Source organism: Callithrix jacchus, chromosome 8 (genome assembly GCF_049354715.1).
Source record: "Callithrix jacchus isolate 240 chromosome 8, calJac240_pri, whole genome shotgun sequence".
In the NCBI taxonomy this organism is placed as follows: domain Eukaryota; kingdom Metazoa; phylum Chordata; class Mammalia; order Primates; family Cebidae; genus Callithrix; species Callithrix jacchus.
Window position 1 is genome coordinate 84354635 of NC_133509.1, and position 20404 is coordinate 84375038.

Here is a 20404-nt window from a genome sequence, read left to right on the forward strand (position 1 = left end):
CCCAGCTAATTTTTGTATTGCGATGGAGTCTCACTCTATTACCCAGGCTGGAGTGCAGTGGTGCCATCTCTGCTCACTGCAACCTCCGCATCCTGGATTCAAGTGATGCTCCTGCCTCGGCTTCCTGAGTAGCTGGGATTACAGGTGCACGCCACCACATCCAGCTAATTTTTATATTTTTAATAGAGACGGGTTTTACCATGTTGGTCAGGCTGGTCTCGAACTCCTAACCTTCTGATCCACCAACCTCAGTCTCTCAAAGTGCTGGGATTACAGATGTGAGCCACCGCACCTGGCTCAATGTAGTTAAAACGGCAATTCTCCCCAAACTGATCCACAGACTTAATGTAATCTTTATCAGGGTTGGCACAGTGGCTGACAGCTATAATCGAGACCAGCCTGGCCACCACGGTTAAACCCCGTCTCTACTAAAAATACAAAAATTAGTGGGTATAGTGGCACACACTTGTAATCCCAGCCACTTGGAAGGCTAAACCAAGAAAATGACTTGAATCCAGGAGGTGGAGTCTGCAGTGAGCTGAGATCATGCCACTGAACTCCAGCCTGGGAAACAGAACGAGACTCTCTCAAATAATAACAATAATGTAATCCATATCAAAATCCTATGAGCCTTTTTTTGTTGAAAGTAACAAGTCAATTTTATAAGGAAATGCAGGTTGCGAGCAGCTGCTCACACCTGTAATCCCAACACTTTGGGAGGCCAAGAAAGGCAGATTGCTTGAGCTCTGGAGTTTAAGACTAATGTGGGTAACATGGTAAAACCCTGTGTCTACTAAAAAATACAAAAATTAGCCACAAGTGACAGTACATGCCTGTATTCCCAACTACTTGGGGGGCTGAGGCAGGAGGATGGCCTGAGCCTGGGAGGTTGAAGCTGCAGTGAGCGGAGTTCACACCACTGTACTTCAGCCTGGGTGACAGACCGAGACCCTCAGGAAATGCAAAAGATCTTTTGAAATGCCAATTGCCAAAACTTCTGAAAAAAAAAATAAACAGAGAGGATATATAAGTTGAGTATGCCTTATGTGAAGTGTTGGGATAGAAGTATTTTGGATTTCAGGTTTTTTCGTGTTTTGGAATATCTGCATACACCTAATGAGATATCCTGGGGATGGAACCCAAGCCTAAACACAAGTCACTTATGTTTCATATATACTTCAAACAATATAGCCTGAAGGTGATTTTATACAATATTTTAAATCATTTTGTATAGCTGTCACATGACTGGAATTTTCCACTTACGGGTATCATGTCTGTGCTCAAAAAGTTTCAGACTTCAGATTTTCACATTAGGAATGTTCAACCTGTACTACCTGATTTCAAACATTACAGAAATTTGCCAGAGGGAGGCCAGGTGTGGTGGCTCTGCCGGTAATCCCAGCACTTTGAGTGGCTGAGGTAGGTGAACTGTTTGAGCTCAGGAGCAAGACCAGCCTGGGCAACATAATGAGACACCACCTCTTAAAAAAATAAGTAAACTTAAAAAAGAAAAAAAGGAAATTTGCATTTGCCAGGAAGAGACTGGCTTAATCTAAACTTACACATTTTACACGTGCTATACTAACACTTGGAAAGTTCTAAAGATAATTTTTTTTTTGAGACGTTGTCTTGCTCTGACACCAGGCTGGAGGGCAGTGGCGCAATTTCAGCTCACTGCAATCTCTGCCTCCCAGTTTAAGTGATTCTTCTGCCTCAGCCTCCCGAGTAGCTGGGACTACAAGCGCACACCACCACGCCCGGCTAATTTTTGTATTTTTTAGTAGAGACAGGGTTTCACCATGTCAGTCAGGATGGTCTCGATCTCTTGACCTCATGATCCCACCCGCCTCTGCCTCCCAGTGTTGGGATTATGGGAGGTGAGCCACCACGCCCAGCCTAAAGATAACTTTTGAACGCATTTCAATTTCATAAAAGAGGAAGAGTAACTTTCTAGTGCTCAGTAATCAATGGTACCTGCTGCCCCCTATGTCTTCTCTATATTTTTTAATATAGGGCTAAGTGATGATCTTCTCAAGTGTATTGGGATCAAAAGACCTGGCAGATGCTGGGATGCACTGAGACCCATCTATTAAATAAAAACAAAACAAAAACAAAAACAAAAAACAAAACTAAGATAAGCCAGTATTAAATCAAAGACTCACGTTGAAAAAATCTGATTTCTTAGAATACTACCTTTAGCCCTGAAGTACTAGATAATACAATCTGCATTGCTTTTAAATAAAATCTAATAGATAAAGCTCAAACTTCATATGGTTTGACTTCTCTTTCTTTGACAATAAACTCCTATTTACTAAAAGGATCACTTTAAGCTTCTTGTTCAAATTTTCTAATAAAACCATAAAAGATTTAAATATATTCCTGAAAACCACACTGTCTTGCAAACATTTTACTGATATATGCAGAAATACTCACGAAGTAATGGGTTAAGCACTCTCTTTAGTAGTTCACCCTTAGGTGCTCTGGCTATTATTTCAGTCAATCTGTGAAACAAAATCGAGATGCTTCTTACTATCATAGATAAACTTTACAGCAATCTTTGTATTCATACTACTTTCAGCTGTATCAATTCACCTGATCTTTACAATAATCTGAAATTTAATAGGAATTCATTCTTCTGTAGTGAGAAAATGGGTCATACAAGTAATTTACCCAAGATTTATTTTTATTTTTGTTTTTGTTTTTTTGAGACAGAGTTTCACTCTCGTTACCCAGGCTGGAGTGCAACGGCACAATCTCGGCTCACCACAACCTCCGCCTCCTGGGTTCAAGCAATTCTCCTGCCTCAGCCTCCTGAGTAGCTGGGATTACAGGCGCATGCCACCATGCCCAGCTAATTTTTGTATTTTTAGTAGAGACGGGGTTTCACCATGTTGACCAGGATAGTCTCGATCTCTTGACCTCATGATCCACCTGCCTCGGCCTCCCAAAGTGCTGGGATTATAGGCTTGAGCCACCGCGCCCAGCCCTATTTTTGTTTGTTTTTTTTTTTTGAGACAGAGTCTTACTCTGTTACCCAGGCTGGAGTGCAGTGGAGTGATCTCGGCTCACTGCAACCTCGGCCTCCCAGGTTAAAGCGATTCTCCTGCCTCAGCCTCCTGAGTAGCTGGGACTATGGCAGGTACCACCATGACCGGCTAATTTTTGTATTTTTAGTAGAGACGAGGTTTCACCATATTGGCCAGGATGGTCTCAATCTTTTGATCTCATGATCCACGTACCTTGGCCTCCCAAAGTGCTAGGATTACAGGCATGAGCCACCTCGCCTGGCCATTTATCCAAGATTAACAGGTTCTTGAACAGCAATTTTCTAAGAGAACTCAGTAATTTTTTTCTACCAAGTCATATTGCTTGTCAGCAATGTGCCTACATATAAATTATATTAAAATGACTTTTTTCTATAAAAGTTAAATGTTTATAAATTTTCATGCCATATCTTAATATCCAAAATGGCTTTACCTAATTAAGCATCTAACAACAACTTTGCAGAATGTTGTAGATCAATGTCCCCATATCAGCATCACCTGAGAACTATTTAGAAATGCAAACTCCTGGGCCCTACACTAGATCTACTGAATTAGTAGAGGGTGGGGGCAGCAATCTATGTTTTAATAAGCCCTCCAAGTAATGCTGATGCATGCTAAACTTTATTTATTTAATTTTTTTTCCAATTTTTGAGATGAAGTTCTGCTCTGTTGCCAAGGCTGGAGTGCAATGGCGCAATCTCGGCTCACTGCAACCTATGCCTCCTGGATTCAAGCGATTCTCTTGCCTCAGGCTCCCAAGTAGCTGAAATTACAGGTATGTGGAACAGCTCATTTTTTAAAAATTTTGTAGAGTTGGGGTTTCACCATGTTGGTCAGGCTGGTCTGGAACTCCTGACCTCAAGTGATCCACACTCCTTGGCCTCCCAAAGTGCTGGGATTACAGGCGTGAGCCACCGTGCCTCACCGACTTCATTTATTTATTTAATTTGGCTAGTTAGGTCAAGCAGTGGGAGTGGATAAGGAACAAAGAAATAATGTATGTTAAACTTTAAGAACCACTGCTGTGGAACATGAGTCAGCAGAGCCTTCCAACCAGCTGGAATATAAAAAAAGTGATGAATACAGCTACAATCATCACTTTACCTCATCTTCCCTTTTTTTTAAGCAAACCAGAATTTCTCTCCTTTGCCCTCTGCACAAGATATCCATCTGTCTTCTCACAGAGTAGCTAACAAGTCTCCTCAATTCACCAAGAAATCAAAACCATTTGAAGTAACCCAAAACAGCTTAAAAAGACATTGGGTTCACTTTGACAGGACATATACTAAAATTAGAATGATACAGAGATTAGCATGACCCCTGCTCTAGGATGACATGCAAATATGTTAAGTGTTCCAGGTTTTCTAATTTTAAATTTAAAAAACCCTTAAAATTTTAAGTAAAAAAAAAAAATTAAATGAAAAAGAAAGATATTAGCTGGGCCCAGTGGCTCACGCCTGTAACTCCAACACTTTAGAAGGCTGAAATGGGAGGATTGCCAAAGCCAGGAGTTCAACACCAGCCTAAGCAACAAAGCAATAGCCCATCTCTACAAAAAAATTTAAGAATTATCCAGGCATTGTGGTGTGCTCCTGTAGGCCCACCTACTTGGGCAGCTGAGGTGGGAGGATTGCTTGAGCCCAGGAGTGTAAGACTGCATGCAGTCAGCTACAATCCTGCTATCTGCACTCCAGCCTAGGGAAGGAGGAGTGAGACACAACCTTTAAAAAAATTAAAGAACAGGCATGGTGGCCTTTTAATCCCAGCACTATGGGAGGCCGAGGCAGCGGACTACCTGAGGTAAAGAGTAGGAAACCAGCCTGGCTAACATGGTAAAACGCTGTCCCTACTAAAAACACAGAAAAACAGCTGGGCGTGGTGGTACATGCCTGTAGTCCCAGTTACTTGGGAGCCTGAAGCAAGACAATCACTTGAACCCAGGAGGCAGAGGTTGCAGTGAGCCGAGATCACACCACTGCACTCCAGCCTGGGCAACAGAGTGACACTCAGTCTCAAAAATGAACAAATAAACAAACAAAAAATCTAAAGACATGCATTTGCCACTCCCAAATAAGGCTTAATTGCTTACAGGCACATTTATGTAGTTCAAGTACTCTAAATTCAGTTATGTTAGCTAAGTAAAACAGAATTTTTTTTTTTTTAGTCAGTCTCACTCTGTCACCAAGGCTACAGTGCAGTGGTGTGATCTCGGCTCACTGCAACCTCTACTCCTAGGTTCAAGCAATTCTCCTGCCTCCGCCTCCCAAGTAGCTGGGATTACAGGTGACTGCTACCACACGTGGCTAATTTTTGCATTTTTGGTAGAGATGGGGTTTCATCTTGCTGGCAACGCTGGTCTCAAACTGCTGACCTCGAGTGATCTGCCCACCTTGGCCTCCCAAAGTACTGGGATTACAGGCATGAGCCATTGAGGCCGGCTGTAAAACAAAGTATTTTACCTCACAGTTTTTTCATATTCTAACATATGACTATTTCACCTTTTTTTTTTTTTAAGAGACAGGGTCTCATTATGTTGCCAAGTACAATTTAACACAATGTGAAATGGATTCAAAAACAAAACACTTTACCTTTCCAAAGTAAGCAAAGGTTCAGCAGCTCTAGCATGATCAAGTGGATAGCGTTCACGAACAGCAAATTTAACATCATCTGCCTCATCAGTTCGAAACCTTAGAATATTTAAAATTACGTACTCATAATCTGTAAGAACAATGTTCCCCTGCAATAGAATAAAATACAATTTAGTGCTTTTTCAAATCATTTTTGAGGCCAGACATAGTAGCTCACAACTATAATCCCAGCATTTTGGAAGGCCGAGGCAGGCAGATTACGTGAGGTCAGGACTTCAAAACCAGCCTGGCCAACATGGTGAAATACCAAAATTACAAAAATACAATAAGTAGCCGGGTGTGGTAGTAGGCACCTACAATCACAGCTACTTGGGAAGCTGAGGCAGGAGAATCACTTGAACCCAAGAGGTGGAGGTTTCAGTGAGCTGAGATCACACCACTGCACTCCAGCCTGGGCAGTAAGAGCAAATGCTATCTCAAAAAAAAAAAAAAATTGAAAAGGCAAACAAAAAAACTAAACAGCTGGGTGCAGTGGCTCATGCCTATAAACCCAGCACTTTGGGAGGCCGAGGTGGGCGGATCAAGAGATCAGGAATTCGAGACCAGCCTGGCCAATATGCTGAAACCCCATCTCTACTAAAAATACAAATATTAGCCAGGAGTGGTGGCGTATGCCTGTAGTCCTAGCTACTGAGGCTGACGCAGAAGAATCACTTGAACCCAGGAGTGGAGTTTACAGTAAGCCAAGATAGTGACACTGCACTCTAGTCTGGGCGACAGAGCAAGACTCTGTCTTAAAAACAAAAAGCAAACGAACAAAAAAACAGGAAAAACAAATCAAATCATTTTTGGAACTACTTAAAAATTGAGAAAGAAAATGTAGTCAATTTCAGTGGCCGGCCAGGCAAGGAGCTATTATATTACACTTTCACCTGCAATTTGTCTTTTAATAATAATAGCTACATGGCATGAGCAATATAGTTAGTTATCCTTTGCCCAAGCATTTCCACATTTGGTAATGTAGCTCGATGAAGTAACTTCAATATTCCAATAAAACCAAAGGCAACATGCTTAAAGATGTTCACTGAATTTTATTTACAATAGTAAAATTAAAAAAAGAAAACAGCCTAAATATGAAACTTAGGGAAATTAAATTATGATAGATCAACACAAGAAAAAGAGTAAAAAAGAGGTTAACTAATGGAGACTACGAGAAAAAAAGGAAAATATTTATAATGTTAAGTAAAGCATAGCAAGACACAAAAAAGTTGTATCCTAGAAAATGGAAGGCATATGTAGGCTAAAATGAAATTACTTATTACATATTTAGAATAAAGACTTTTTAAAATCTAATATTGTTAGGTAACCTTTTCAATAAAAAAGGGGAAACATAATGAAAATAAAACTAACCAAAAAATACTGCCTTCCGAATTTACTACAGACAGTGAAGATAGGGTTACCATACAGGTATAATTAAAATACAAAGCAGCATCCATGAAAATAGTCAAAAATGCCTTACAACTGCTTACAAGATAGTCATAGAACACAGTGGGAGTAATCCTAATCTCATGTGAAATGACAGGTTGCAACATAAGTGGTTTCATTCAGTAAATGTAGCCACCATTTAGCTTGATTAGAGAGATAGATAACCAGAAATTTCTAAGTGTTGAAAAACTAGTACCAGGCCAGGCATAATGGCTCATGCCTGTAATCCCAGCACTTTGGGAAATCAAGGCACACGGATCATCTGAGGTCAGGCGTTCCAGACCAGCCTGGCCAACGTGGTGAAACCCTGTCTTACTAAAAGTACAAAAATTAGCTGGGTATGGTGGCGGGCACCTGTAATCCCAGCTACTCGGGAAGCTGAGGCAGGAGAATAGCTTGAACCCAAGAGGCAGAGGTTGCAGTGAGCTGAGATCGCACCATTGCACTCCAGCCTGGGTGACAAGAGCAAAACTCCATCTCAATTTAAAAAAAAAAAAAAAAAAAAGAAAGAAAGAAAAGGAAAACTAGTACCTATGCCTAAAGGTTCTGACTTCAAAGCCACCATATATTTAAATGTTAAACATTTATTTTTAATTTAAAGAACAGATTCATATTCTTGCCAGCAGAGGAAAAAAAGAAAAAAAATGAAAAACAAACAAAAAAAGAGAGATAATGGAAAAGGTAAGTAAGGGGCTTGCAAAGAAGTCTGGATAGTATCCAGTTCAGGAAGACATGAAAAATAGACCTGGCCGCAGATCCTGGTACATACAAAGTGCTCAAAATTTGATTTATTGAATCAAACTGTACAGTTATTAGGAATACATAGGAGGCAGTATTTCCCAGAAAGCACTTTCCTTAAACCAGTTTCCCAAAAGTATATGAAAGACAGATCCTCTTACCCCAACTAGAAAAAAAGAATTCTGTGGTCAATTAAGTTTTGGAAATTCTATCTAACATTTCCTTCTCCAGAAAAGGTATACATAACATTCCCATATTAAAGGCATTGATAATTCCTAGAGTTAATTTTTTTTTTTTTTTTTTTGGCCAGGCGCAATGGCTCACGCCTATAATCCCAGCAGTTTGTGAGGCTGATGCAGGCGGATCACAAGGTCAGGAGATCAAGACCATCCTGGCTAACACGGTGAAACCCTGTCTCTACTAAAAAATATAAAAAATTAGCCAGGTATGGTAGGATGCACCAGTAATCCCAGCTACTCAGGAAGCTGAGACTGAGGCAGAAGAACCACTTGAACCCAGGAGGTGGAGGTTGCAGTGAGCTGAAATCACACCACTGCACTGCAGCCTGGGTGACAAAGCGAGACTCCGTCTTAAAAAAAAAAAGTTTTTTTAATCTTACTTTATTCTCAGGGTTTCTCAAACTTTTACAACTATGGAACCTATTTTTCTAGGCACACTGATTATCTTATGGAAGCATTATTCAAGGAAGATACTTTGGGAAATACTGCACTTGATCCTGATGTACTCAGTAAGCTATTTTCTAATCTTAACTTACTTTCCTCAGAGTCCTTATTATAAATTAATAAACAGGCCAGGCAGGGTGGCTCATGCCTGTAATCCCAGCATTTTGGTAGGCCAAGGCGGGCAGATCACAAGGTCAGGAGTTCAAGACCAGTCTGGCCAACATAGTGAAGCCCCATCTCTACTAAAAATACAAAAAATTAGCCAGGTGTGGTGATGTCCACCTGTAATCCCAGCTACTCTAGAGGCTGAGGCAGGGGAATCACATGAACCTGGGAGGTAGAAGTTGCAGTGAGCCAAAATCGCGCCATCGTACTCGAGCCCCAGCAACAGTGTGAGACTCTGTCCCCCACCCAAAAAAAAAAAAAAAAATTAGTAAACCTACTTTCTTAAACAAGTTTGAGTAGAAATACAGTTCTTTCTCCCAGGTCTGATCAACTCTAGACTACATATCAAAGATCCATCCCTGGTATACAGAAAGGAAAGACAATCTTCAAGATCAAAGCATCAACCAATCTGCGTCTTACAGATTATCACAATGACTACTATAAACTCTCAAGCACACTTTCTATCATATATAAATCCTTAAAACCTCTCAGCATTCCCCAGGAACAACTACAGTAAATTCAAAAAAAAAGAAAACAAAAAAATTCTTAATATCTACTCTAAACTCATGGTTGACTGGACCTCTGGAACCTAGACAGTAGACAGTACGCATGCCTACTTTTCAGAGCACTCAAATGAAAAGGCCCTAAATGTAATGAGCTATCTCGCAACAGAAAAATGATGTGAACGGAAACAGTAGTGAAATCTGAATAAAGTCTGTAGTTCAATTAATAGTGCTATCTTTGTAACCTTTCATTCTTTTTCTTGAAATGGAGTTTTTGCTTGTTGCCCTGTCTGGAGTGCAATGGCATGATCTTGGCTCACCGCAACCTCTGTCTCCTAGGTTCAGGCAATTCTCCTGCCTCAGCCTCCAAAGTAGCTGAGATTAAAGGCATATGCCACCAAACCCAGATAATTTTGTATTTTTAGTAGAGACAGGGTTTCTCCATGTTGGTCAGGTTCATCTCGAACTCCTAACCTGAGGTGATCCCCCTATCTCAGCCTCTCAGAGTGCTGGGATTAGAGGCGTGAGCCACCCCACCTGGCTAATTTTTAATTTTTTTTAAGAGATGGGGTCTTGCTATGTTGGCCAGTTTGGTCTTGAACTCCTGGCCTCAACCTATCATCCCATCTTGGCCTCCCAAAGTGCTAGGATTACAGGCATGAGCCGCCATGCCCAGCCTTTTTGTAACTTTTCTGTAAATCCAAAATTATTTCTAAATTAAAAAACTGCTTACATTAGTTAAATTCTGGAGATTTTATGGTAATGGAAGAACTCTATCTTGATTGCAAGGGTGGCTATATAAATCTACACATGTGGTAAACTGTTAACTACCAATTCCCTTATTTTTACATTGTACTATGTGTAAGATGTGATGGTACATCAGACTTCTCTGTACTATCTGTACAACTTCCTTCTAGTCTATAATCATTTCAAAAATAAAAAGTTTAAAAATTTGAATGGGTACCCTACAATTAAAAAGAAAAACTGGCTGGGCGCGGTGGCTCACGCCTGTAATCCCAGCACTTTGGGAGGCTGAGGCAGGTAGAACATGAGGTCAAGAGATCGAGACCATCCTGGTCAACATGGAGAAACCCCATCTCTACTAAAAATACATAAGTTAGCTGGCATGGTGGCGTGTGCCTATGGCACCAGCTACTCAGGAGGCTGAGGCAGGAGAATCGCTTGTATCTGGGAGGTAGAGGTCGCAGTGAGCCAAGATTATGCCACTGCACTCCAACCTGGGCGACAGAACAGAACTCCATCCCCCCAAAAAAAAAAATGAAAACTGATCACTACCTAAGACCACATACAAAAATAAATTCCAGCTGGACAGCAGCTGTAGCAGCTACTGCCTGCAGGAAGGGGACAGAAAGATTGTAAAAGGAATCACTGACAAAGAGAAGTGCACAGAAAACTAAAGAGGAGTATAAGGATCAGCAGCAACTGTTCTTACAGTACCTGTCACATATCCAGGTCATCACAAAAAGCTCCTTTGAGGGGGAACCAGTATCAACAAGGAAATGCTTATGTTTAAGGTTTCAGAATTCTTTGTCTAGTAACTAGCCATTTGGTCCTACAATCAGCACACTGATTGACCATGATTCATTTCAAATTCCAAAAGAAACAAAAACCGGTTCCTTACATGTACATTGCCAAAAAAAAAAAAAAATTTTTTTTGATGATTTAACGCCTGAAAAAGGTTTATTGGGGGGGGGAGAAAGAAAAAATGATGATGATGAGAAAAATAAGGATGAAGAAGTTGAATCTTAAGTCAAAAGTAGCTTAATTATGACCTTTCTGAATCAGTTCCACTTCTCCTATATATGCGCAAGGCTGTGGGATTTTAACTACTTAAAACTTTTCAGAAATTCCAGGTAGATCCTATACTTTCCCAGCTAAGATGTGGCATTCAATGTACCTGCATCATAAATAAAGGAATAAATGCTGGAAGACAATTCTCCATGGTTTCTCATGGTCCTGCATGGATGGACTAAGCAAAAAACATCTGAAGAGCAATCATGCCTTAGAAGCTGGAGACAGTATAGGCCTCCATAAAGAATAAGAGATAGTGGCTGGGTGCGATACCTCACACTTGTAATCCCAGCACTTTGGGAGACCAAGGTAGGCGGATCACTTGAGGCCAGAAGTTCAAGATCAGCCTGGCCAACATGGTAAAACTCTGTTTCTACTAAAAGTACAAAAATTAGCTAGGCGTCGTGGCTAGTCCCAGCTCCTTGGGTGGCTGAGGCATGAGAATCACTTGAACCTGGAAGGCAGAGGTTGCAGTGAACCAAGATTGCAGCACTGTGCTCCAATCTGGGTAACACAGCAAGACCCTGTCTCAAAAAAAAAGGAGAGCTATCACTCTCTAGAGGATCCCAAGGCAGTTCTCTCCTTCTCCTCCCCATACACATTTGCTTAAATGCCAAAATATACCTGGCACTACAGAAAATACTTTTTTTTTGAGATGGAGTCTTGCTCCATGCACTAGCATGATCTTGGCTCACTGCAACCTCCACCTCCCAGGTTCAAGTGATTCTCCTGCCTCAGCCTCCCAAGTAGCTGAAACTATAGGCGTGTGCCACCACACCAGGCTAATTTTGGTATTTTTAATACAGACTGAGTTTCGCCATGTTGGCCAGGCAGGTGTCAAACTCCTGACCTCGGGTGATCCACCCGCCTTGGCCTTCCAAAGTGCTAGGATTATAGGCATAAGCCACTGCACCCAAACCAGACTGACTGATTCATTTATTCATTCGAGACAGAGCCTTGCACTGTCGCCCAGGCTGGAGGACAGTGGCATGATCGTGGCTCACTCCAACCTCCATCTTCCAGGTTCAAGTGATTCTCCTGCCTCAGCCTCCCAAGTAGCTGGGATTACAGGTACCTGCTACCATTGGCTAATTTTTGTATTTTTTAGTAGAAATAGGGTTTTGCCATGTTGGCCAGGCTGGTCTTCAACTCCTGACCTCGGGTGATCTGCCCACCTCAGCCTTTCAAAGTGCTAGAATTACAGGGGTGAGCCACTACCCCCAACGAAATTTATTTTTAAGATGTTTTTCTTTCTTCAATAATAAATTAACCTTAGCTTACTGGAACATTTTTACTTTATAAACTTTAAACTTTTTAACTTTTCAACTCTTGTAATAACAATTAGCTTAAAACACAAACATATTGTACATCTGTACAATATTTTATTTCTTTATATCCTTATTCTCTAAGTTTCTTTCTATTTCAAATGTTTTATTCTTACTTTTAATGTTTCTGTTAAAAACTAACACACAAACACACACCAGCCTAGGTCTACACAGAGCCGGGATCAAGATGTCACTAAGCAATACAAATTTTTAGATCCATTACAATCTTACAGGACCAACTTTTCTCTTTTTGAGACGGAGTCTCGCTGTGTCACCAGGCTGGAGTGCAGTGGTGCAATATTGGCTCACTGTAACCAGGTTCAAGTGATTCTCCTGCCTCAGCCTCCCAAGTAGCTGGGACTACAGGTGCGCACTACTATGTCCAGCTAATTTTTGTATTTTTAGTAAAGGTGGGGTTTCACGATGTTGGCCAGGATGGTCTCCATCTCTTGACCTCATGATCCACCTGCCTCAACCTCCCACAGTGCTGGGATTATAGGTGTGAACCACTGCGCTCAGCCTAGGACCAAAGTTTATATGCAGTCTGTTGCTGACTGAAACATCATCATACAGCGCATCAGTGCATGACTGTATTTCCCTATTTTCCGGTTGCATATTAGTCCTGAAATGTAAAGTACCAAATAATTTCTTCACTTGATATCTTCATCTCCTACATTCGTTAAGGCTATTCTAAATAGCTAAAGTCCGCCTAAACTCAGACCTACAGATAAAATGAAGGTTATTACTAAAAAGTTTTATTTATGTGGCATCCATTTCCTAAGGTAGTAACAGACTTTGACACAGAAAAAAATGTTCCCCACTCATGTTTATATAGCACTATTTCAAACATGATTAACAATGAATTTTACTTCACCTCATCCCACAAATTTAACTTACCCTATCATAGAGCTCAATGATTAAATGATAAGCAGCTTCATCACTTCCAAATTGAAAATCTACAATTCTATCCACACCAAGTTGTTTCGCACTGACTAATCTCCGACTCTTCAAATGTTTTCGGCACTAGCAAGAGAAAGAAAAAGGCATTCATTTAGTAAAAGTGAATTCCTAACCATTTGCTATTGGTTTATAAATAAGCTTCTTTTCATTATCAGGAGTATTTAAAAGGTCATAAATAACAGTAAAATCATAAAGTAAAAAATTGCAGAGGATAACCAGAGGAAAAACATTTTATTATAAACACTGTTAATTCTAAAACAGTGTTTTATTTTCATTTTTTTAAGACAGGGTCTTGGCCAGGTGCAATGGCTCACACCTGTAATCTCAGCACTTTAAGAGGCCAAGGCAGGTGGATGACCTGAGGTTGGGAGTTCCAGACCAGCCTGACCAACATGGAGAAACCCTGTCTCTACTAAAAATACAAAATTAGCTGGGCGTGGTGGTGCACAGGAGGCCAAGGCAGAAGAATCGCCTGAACCCGGGAGGTGGAGGTTACGGTGAGCCGAGATCGTGCCATTGCACTCCAGCCTGGGCAACAAGAGCAAAACTCCAGCTCAAAAAAAAAAAAAAAAAAAAGAGGGTCTTACTTTGTCACCTAAACTGGAGCACAGTGCTGTGATCACAGCTCACTGCAGCCTCAACTTTGCTGACTCAAGGATCCTCCTACATCAGCCTCCTGAGGAGCTGGGACCACAGGCACATACATGCCACTATGCCCAGCTAATTTTTTCATTATTTGTAGAGACAGGGACTCACTATGTTGCCCAGGCTAATCTCAAACTCCTGGGCACAAGCAATCCTCCTGCCTTGGCCTCTCAAAGTGCTGGGATTATAAGTATTATAAGTATAAGCCACCGAGCCAGGCCTTTATTTTCCATTTTTAAGTAGAGAATGATGGACCTATAGTAATATTTGCTTTGTTGCTTTATAACACTGCTAAATCCCTTGTTGTTGTCCTAATGACCTCATTCAAAGCCTTAACCTTAATTTTTTAACGCCTCTTTTATGACACTTGTATGTATGCCAAATTTCCCTTTTATGTGCTTCATTTATGGTCAAAATTAATTGTTTCCACTAATCTTCTACTTCCAATATATACCAACTATGAACCATAAGCTTATGGTATCTTGTAAATTAGTCCACTATCTTACATCTAGTTACCCCTACAAATTTTTTTTGCCTGGGCGTGGTGGCTCACACCTATAATCTTGGTACTTTGGGAGGCTGAAGTAGGTGGATCACTTGAGGTCAGGAGTTCAAGACCAGTGTGGCCAATATGGTAAAACCCCATCACTACTAAAAATACAAAAATTAGCTGGGCATGCTGGCGCATGTCTGTAATCCCAGCCATTCGGGAGGCTGGGGTGAAAGAATTGCTTGAACCCAGAAAGCGGAGGTTGCAGTGAGCCAAGATCTCACCGTTTAACTCCAGCCTCGGCAACAGAGTGAGTCTGTCTCAAAAAAAAAGAGAGTCAGAGTCTCGCTCTGTTGCCCAAGCAGGGCTCAAACTCCTGGATTCAAGCAGTCCTCCCAACTTAGCCTCCCAAGTAGCTAGGACTACAGGTGCCTGCCACTGTGCCCTGCTTATTCCTACAAACTTTATTAATATAACCCAAATAGAATGTTCCTGATATCATCTCTAAGCTTTTGATTAACCTATTTCAAATCTAACATGATAACTCTCATTCTTTATTAAATCCTCTTCCTCCTATCCCTAGCCATAAGGTTCTTTTTCTTTTTAAAAATTAAGATAACATTAGCATGTCAAACCCAAATACAATTTATTTGGCCATTAACTATTCTTTTAGATTACAGGAACTGTCTTTTTGTACAAATAGTTAAGTACGGCTTGGACTGGTAACAAGACTACCCCATACCCTCTAAAATATCTTACAATTGTTTCTAACTTTTTAATACAAAAGACCCCTTAGTCAAGACCAACAAGAAAGAATGCTTTATTCAAGACTCAAATACAAGACAAATTTTACAGGGAAGTTAAACTAAAACCACCTTTAAAAAAAAAAAAAAAAGGCTTACGCCTATAATCCCAACACTTTGGGAGGCCAAAGCAACCAGTGTGACCAACAGGGAGAAACCATGCCTCTACTAAAAATACAAAATCAACCAGGCATGGTGGCACATGCCTGTAATCCTAGGGAGGCTGAGGCAGGAGAATCACTCAAACCCAGGAGGCAGAGGTTGAGGTGAGCCAAGATCACACCATTGCATTCCAGCCTGGGCAACAAAAGCAAAACCTGTCTCAAAAAAAAAAGACAAAAGAATCCACTTCTTGACAAAGGGGGAAAAAAAAAAAATCAAACCAACAAGAAACACATAAATCCATTATTAAAATTAATGCTAACCTCTTCATAACTAAAAAGAGTTTTCCAGAACTTATAGTTCACATTGACTAAAATTCTCATTTTATGTACTCATACATTTAGGCAGAATAACTTCCTAGAATAAATAATCTGTCCCTCCTTAACTCAGTAATTTTAAGAATGACCTATATTGGGCTGCGTGCGGTGGCTCACGCCTGTAATCCCAGCACTCTGGGAGGCCAAGGCAAGCAGATCATGAGGTCAGGAGTTCAAGACCAGCCTGGCCAACATGGTAAAACCCCATCTCTACTAAAAATAAAAAAAAAATTTAGCTGGGCATGGTGGCGTGTTCCTGTAATCCCAGCTACTTGGAGATTGCTTGAACCAGGATCCAGGAATCGGTGGTTGCAGTGAGCCTAGATTGCACCACTGTACACCAGCCTGGACTACAGGGCAAGACTCCGTCCCAAAAAAAAAAAAAAAAAAAAAAAACCACACACGCACACAAATGACCTATAATGATTTGATTAAACAGTAACCTATATGTAGGGCTATCTTCAAATAGGAAATTTTCAAAGGAAAATCACAATCAGTTCTTCCAGAGTCCCCCAGTAATTTTATTCAAGAAAAATAAAGTTAAGATAAAAGGCGGGCCGGGCGCAGTGGCTCACGCCTGTAATCCCAGCACTTTGGGAGGCCGAGGAGGGTGGATCACGAGGTCAAGATATCGAGACCATCCCGGTCAACATGGTGAAACCCCGTCTCTACTAAAAATACAAAAATTAGCTGGGCACGGTGGCACGTGCCTGTAATCCCAGCTATTTGGGAGGCTGAGGCAGGAGAATTGCCTGACCCCAGGAGGTGGAGGTTGCGGTGAGCCGAGATCGCACCATTGCACTCCAGCCTGGGTAATGAGTGAAATTCCGTCACAAAAGAAAAAAAAAAGATAAAAGGCATCTGTGAGAGGACAGAAGTTCACACCAAGGAAGAGTAAAAAGGGAATTATTTATCATGTAGAGTGCAGATGGACACATAATACACATTTAAAGCTTGTTTTATTTCCCTTTCAACAACTTGGTGAAAACAACCTTCCACTGTGTGCCACAAAGCTATAGTTGTCATCCCCAAATGTGAATACTAGAAAAATCACTGTGATTTATCACATAATGGGCATAACTCTGCCTGTGCCATACAACAGTAACAGCCCTTTGTTTTATTTATAAAGTGCTTAACACTGTCTGTTCCATGCAGGAAATCCTTCTACACATTTAGATTGACACGCACACCTAACCCACAGAATTCTAAGTATTTTTAAGAGTGACTGACCTCCTATTAGTGTAGCCTGATTTGGAGATGTTTACACAATCCCAGTGTCATATCTCATTGGCCTGTTACTTCATCCACAAACTGAAATTATACTTGTTCATCACATTCCACTGAGTTGTTAAACAATTTAAATGAAATACGTATTATTTATCTGCTTTTAAAAGTGCTACACATGGGGCCAGGCACAGTGGCTCACATCTGTAATCCCAGCACTTTGGGAGGCCAATGTGGGCAGATCACTTGAGGTCAGGAGTTCAAGACCAGCCTGGTCAACATGATGAAACCCACTCTCTACTAAAAACACAAAAATTAGCCGGGCGTGGTGGCACACACGCCTGTAATCCCAGCTATTGGGGAGGCTGAGGCAAGAGAATCGCCTGAACCTGGGATGCAGAGGTTGCAGTGAGCCAAGATCACACCACTGCTCACCAGCCTAGGTGACAGGGCAAGACTCTATCTCAAAAAAAAAAAAAAAAGTGCCACACAAAGTGTAGTATTATTGTCATTATTATTAAGGATAGGCCCCAAAAGAACCATTTTGGGTTACTATTAAATAAGCTTTAATAATCCGATAATTTTGTGAAAGCCCTTGTGATACGGGAACCATATCACCATAATTTGTAATCTAAAACAGATTCTAAATTGCTGGGGGGTAAAGCTCTTCTCTGTAAAGCCTCGAATGAAATAATGCGGTAACATACATTTCCAAAGGAAAGGGAGGAGCAGAGGAAGAAGGAAATGAACACATATAGAATTCTAATATGTTTCAGGTATTCTTTTAGGGGCTTTTACTTTTTATTTTTTTTGAGACGGAGTCTTGCTCTGTTGCCTAGGCTGAAGTGCAATAGCACAATCTCTGCTCACTGTAACCTCCATCTCCTGGGTTCAAGCGATTCTCTTGCCCCAGCCTCCCAAGTAGCAGGGATTATGGGCATGTGCCACCACCCCTGGCTAATTTTGTATTTTTATAGAGACAGGGTTTCACCCTGTTGGCTGAGCTGGTCTTGAACTCCTGACCTCAAGTGATCCACCCATGGTCCTCCCAAAGTCTTGGGATTACAGGCGTGAACCACCGTGCCCAGCCTGTTTTACGTGCTCCATATCTCATTTCCATTAATCCAGTAATTTCATGGGGGAGGTACTATCCACATTTTATATTTAAAAAAAACTAAGTTCCAAGAGGTTAAGTAACTTTTCCAGGTTATAAAATTACTCTCTGGTAAAGCCATTAATTCAAAGTTAAGTATATCTGATAGGAAAGTCTTGTGTACCATGTGAATTTTCAATCTATACATCAATAAAAGAATGGGTAACCAAAAATGTTTTAATAGTAAAAACAAAAGATAAAAGTAAGAAGACTTAGTAACATATTAATGCCACTGAGTATTCCAAAAAAATTCTTACTGGGTAGGGAAAGACGATTCACAAAAGTGAGTTCTGAAAGATAAGACTAGGAAAAAAGGTGGGGAAGGGAGGAGGAAGAACACAGAAAGCCAAGAATGTCAGGCTACAGAATATGGATTTAGAAATCAGGGAACCATAAAAGGTGAGATAACTAATGAAAATGAAGTTTAAAAAAAAAAAATTAATGTTGGGCCAGGTGCATTGGCTAATATGCCTGTAATCCCAGCATTTTGGGAAACCAAGCACGGCGGATCACCTGAGGTCAGGAGTTTGAGACCAGCTTGGCCAACATGGTGAAAACTGTCTCTACTAAAATTACAAAAATCAGCTGGGTGTGGTGGAACACACCTGTAATCCCAGCTACTCAAGAGGCTGAGACAGGAGAATCACTTGCACCTGGGAGGCAGAGGTTGTATGAGCCGAGATTTGCCACCACATAGCAGCCTGGGTGACAGCAAGACTACATCTCAAAAAAAAAAACACAAATAAACAAAAAATTAATGTTGGTCTAATTTAGAATTGTTTTGATGTGCAGAAGTGGACTACAGTTAAGGGGCTGTAAGGTTGAACTGATAAAAGCTTGAACTCTAATATCGACTGTGAAAACAGAAGATCTGGAGCAGAACAGGATGTGAAAAGTAACGGGGAGAAGTCAATTAATACTCAATTTATTCAACCCATTATCTGTCGACTGCTCCCTTTACCTTTATTTTATCTTCACTTTATTCATAACAGTGAAGGAACCCCCAATTAAAAACTTAATTGTTAGTCAGCAGTCTCTTAAAATTTAGTATAACAAGTTTACCTTCATGGCAAAACTAGACGGCATCATATTCTTAGGCCACTCAAATTCTGTCGTATGAATTCGTATTCCAGATTCAAGTAAAAGTGTAGCTTTAAAGTCTGGTCTGTAGAAGAAAAAAGTCAATTTTTTCTTTAGGGCATATGCCAAACCTACCTGTGAAACAGACTTGAAATGCAGTTTTAAAAAAATGAGTAATCTCATATTTAATTACCAAAGAGAAAATAAGCTTATAAAATGTTCTTACTTTTGAAGACGAATAAGGTATGTCTTATTATCCACATCATAAACATTGTTTACTCTCATTCCTAGCAAGCTGCAGAGACAAAGGAAACATGTAACATATCACACAATTGTTTGAAACATAAAACTACACACATTTTAATAAAAGCTTTGAAAGAGCTGATCTTAGTCAGCCAGGGGGCAGAGTCCGAAAGCCATTTGGGCATTCAGCTAAAAACTTAAGAGTAACGATTTAAAAACAAAAGTGGTCTATCAACTCTAGCAATAAAGCTTGAGTCTTCAAAATGACCCAATCTGGGGGAAGAAATACAGTAAAATATAATCCATTAATTTATTACAAGACAGGGAAAAAAACAAAAGACAAAAGGCGGTCCCGAAAACATGACAAAGCTCACAACGCTGAATGATAGAAACCAGACTAGAATCCACATCTCAGTCCAAATCTGCTCAAACCAGCTAAAACGGCGAAGCTCTCTCTTTCTGGGGTGAGGGGCGAGGAGTGTTCAAGAAACCAAGCCTCCAATCTGGAAACCTCTGGAGCAAATGACCATTCTGACGTCTCGTGTTTTACCAAACGTTTCCTGCCCGATCCCGGCAACCCAGGCCAACAATGCAACAGCGTCGCGCTAGCGGAGCAAGCCAGAGAGATGGAAGGACGCGGGGAGTGGGACACGAGGTGCCTGGGACCCCCAGGGTATCCTGAGGGCCACAGGAAAGACACCACATGCCTACCCACTCAGGCCTAACCAGGTCCGCAGTAGCACATGAAATAAGGAAACACATCAAGCTGGGCTGTTTGCGCCATGGCCCCCCCACCCCTCCCCCGGCCTCAGCCTCCTGCACTCCCCGCACGAGCCTTGTCACTTAGGGAACTGTACCTAGCGTTCAGCTCCGCGAGTACGGCGCGGAGGTCAATGGTGCTAAAGCGGGTCTTCATGGCTAGGTCCGAGGGTCACTACCGCAGTTTCCTCTACTGCCTGCCGTACTCGACACCGCTTCTCTTCT

General features: G+C 41.1%; 1 protein-coding gene and 1 non-coding gene across 6 annotated transcripts in view; one reads left to right on the forward strand and one right to left on the reverse strand.

Annotated features, from left to right (window-relative positions):
- NEMF (nuclear export mediator factor) overlaps nucleotides 1-20404 on the reverse strand; it is a 69225-nt gene extending 48821 nt beyond the window's left edge. For 4 of the 5 annotated variants that reach the window (XR_013521196.1, XM_054239912.2, XM_002753876.7 and 1 more), the window contains exons 1-6: nucleotides 20278-20404; nucleotides 19404-19472; nucleotides 19160-19262; nucleotides 13241-13366; nucleotides 5633-5781; nucleotides 2434-2501 (exon numbers count right to left, since the gene is read on the reverse strand). Coding sequence is in view for 4 of the 5 variants with exons in the window: in XM_054239912.2 (XP_054095887.2) it covers nucleotides 2434-2501; nucleotides 5633-5781; nucleotides 13241-13366; nucleotides 19160-19262; nucleotides 19404-19472; nucleotides 20278-20336 (574 nt within the window). In the remaining variant the exon portion in view is untranslated. Of the gene's footprint in view, nucleotides 1-2433; nucleotides 2502-5632; nucleotides 5782-13240; nucleotides 13367-19159; nucleotides 19263-19403; nucleotides 19473-19794; nucleotides 19942-20277 lie in introns of those variants that run through there. The other variant, XM_035260447.3, reaches the window with a different exon arrangement.
- Nucleotides 4308-4409, forward strand: LOC118145278 (U6 spliceosomal RNA). The gene has a single exon (XR_004730405.3). It is a non-coding gene; the product is annotated as a U6 spliceosomal RNA (small nuclear RNA).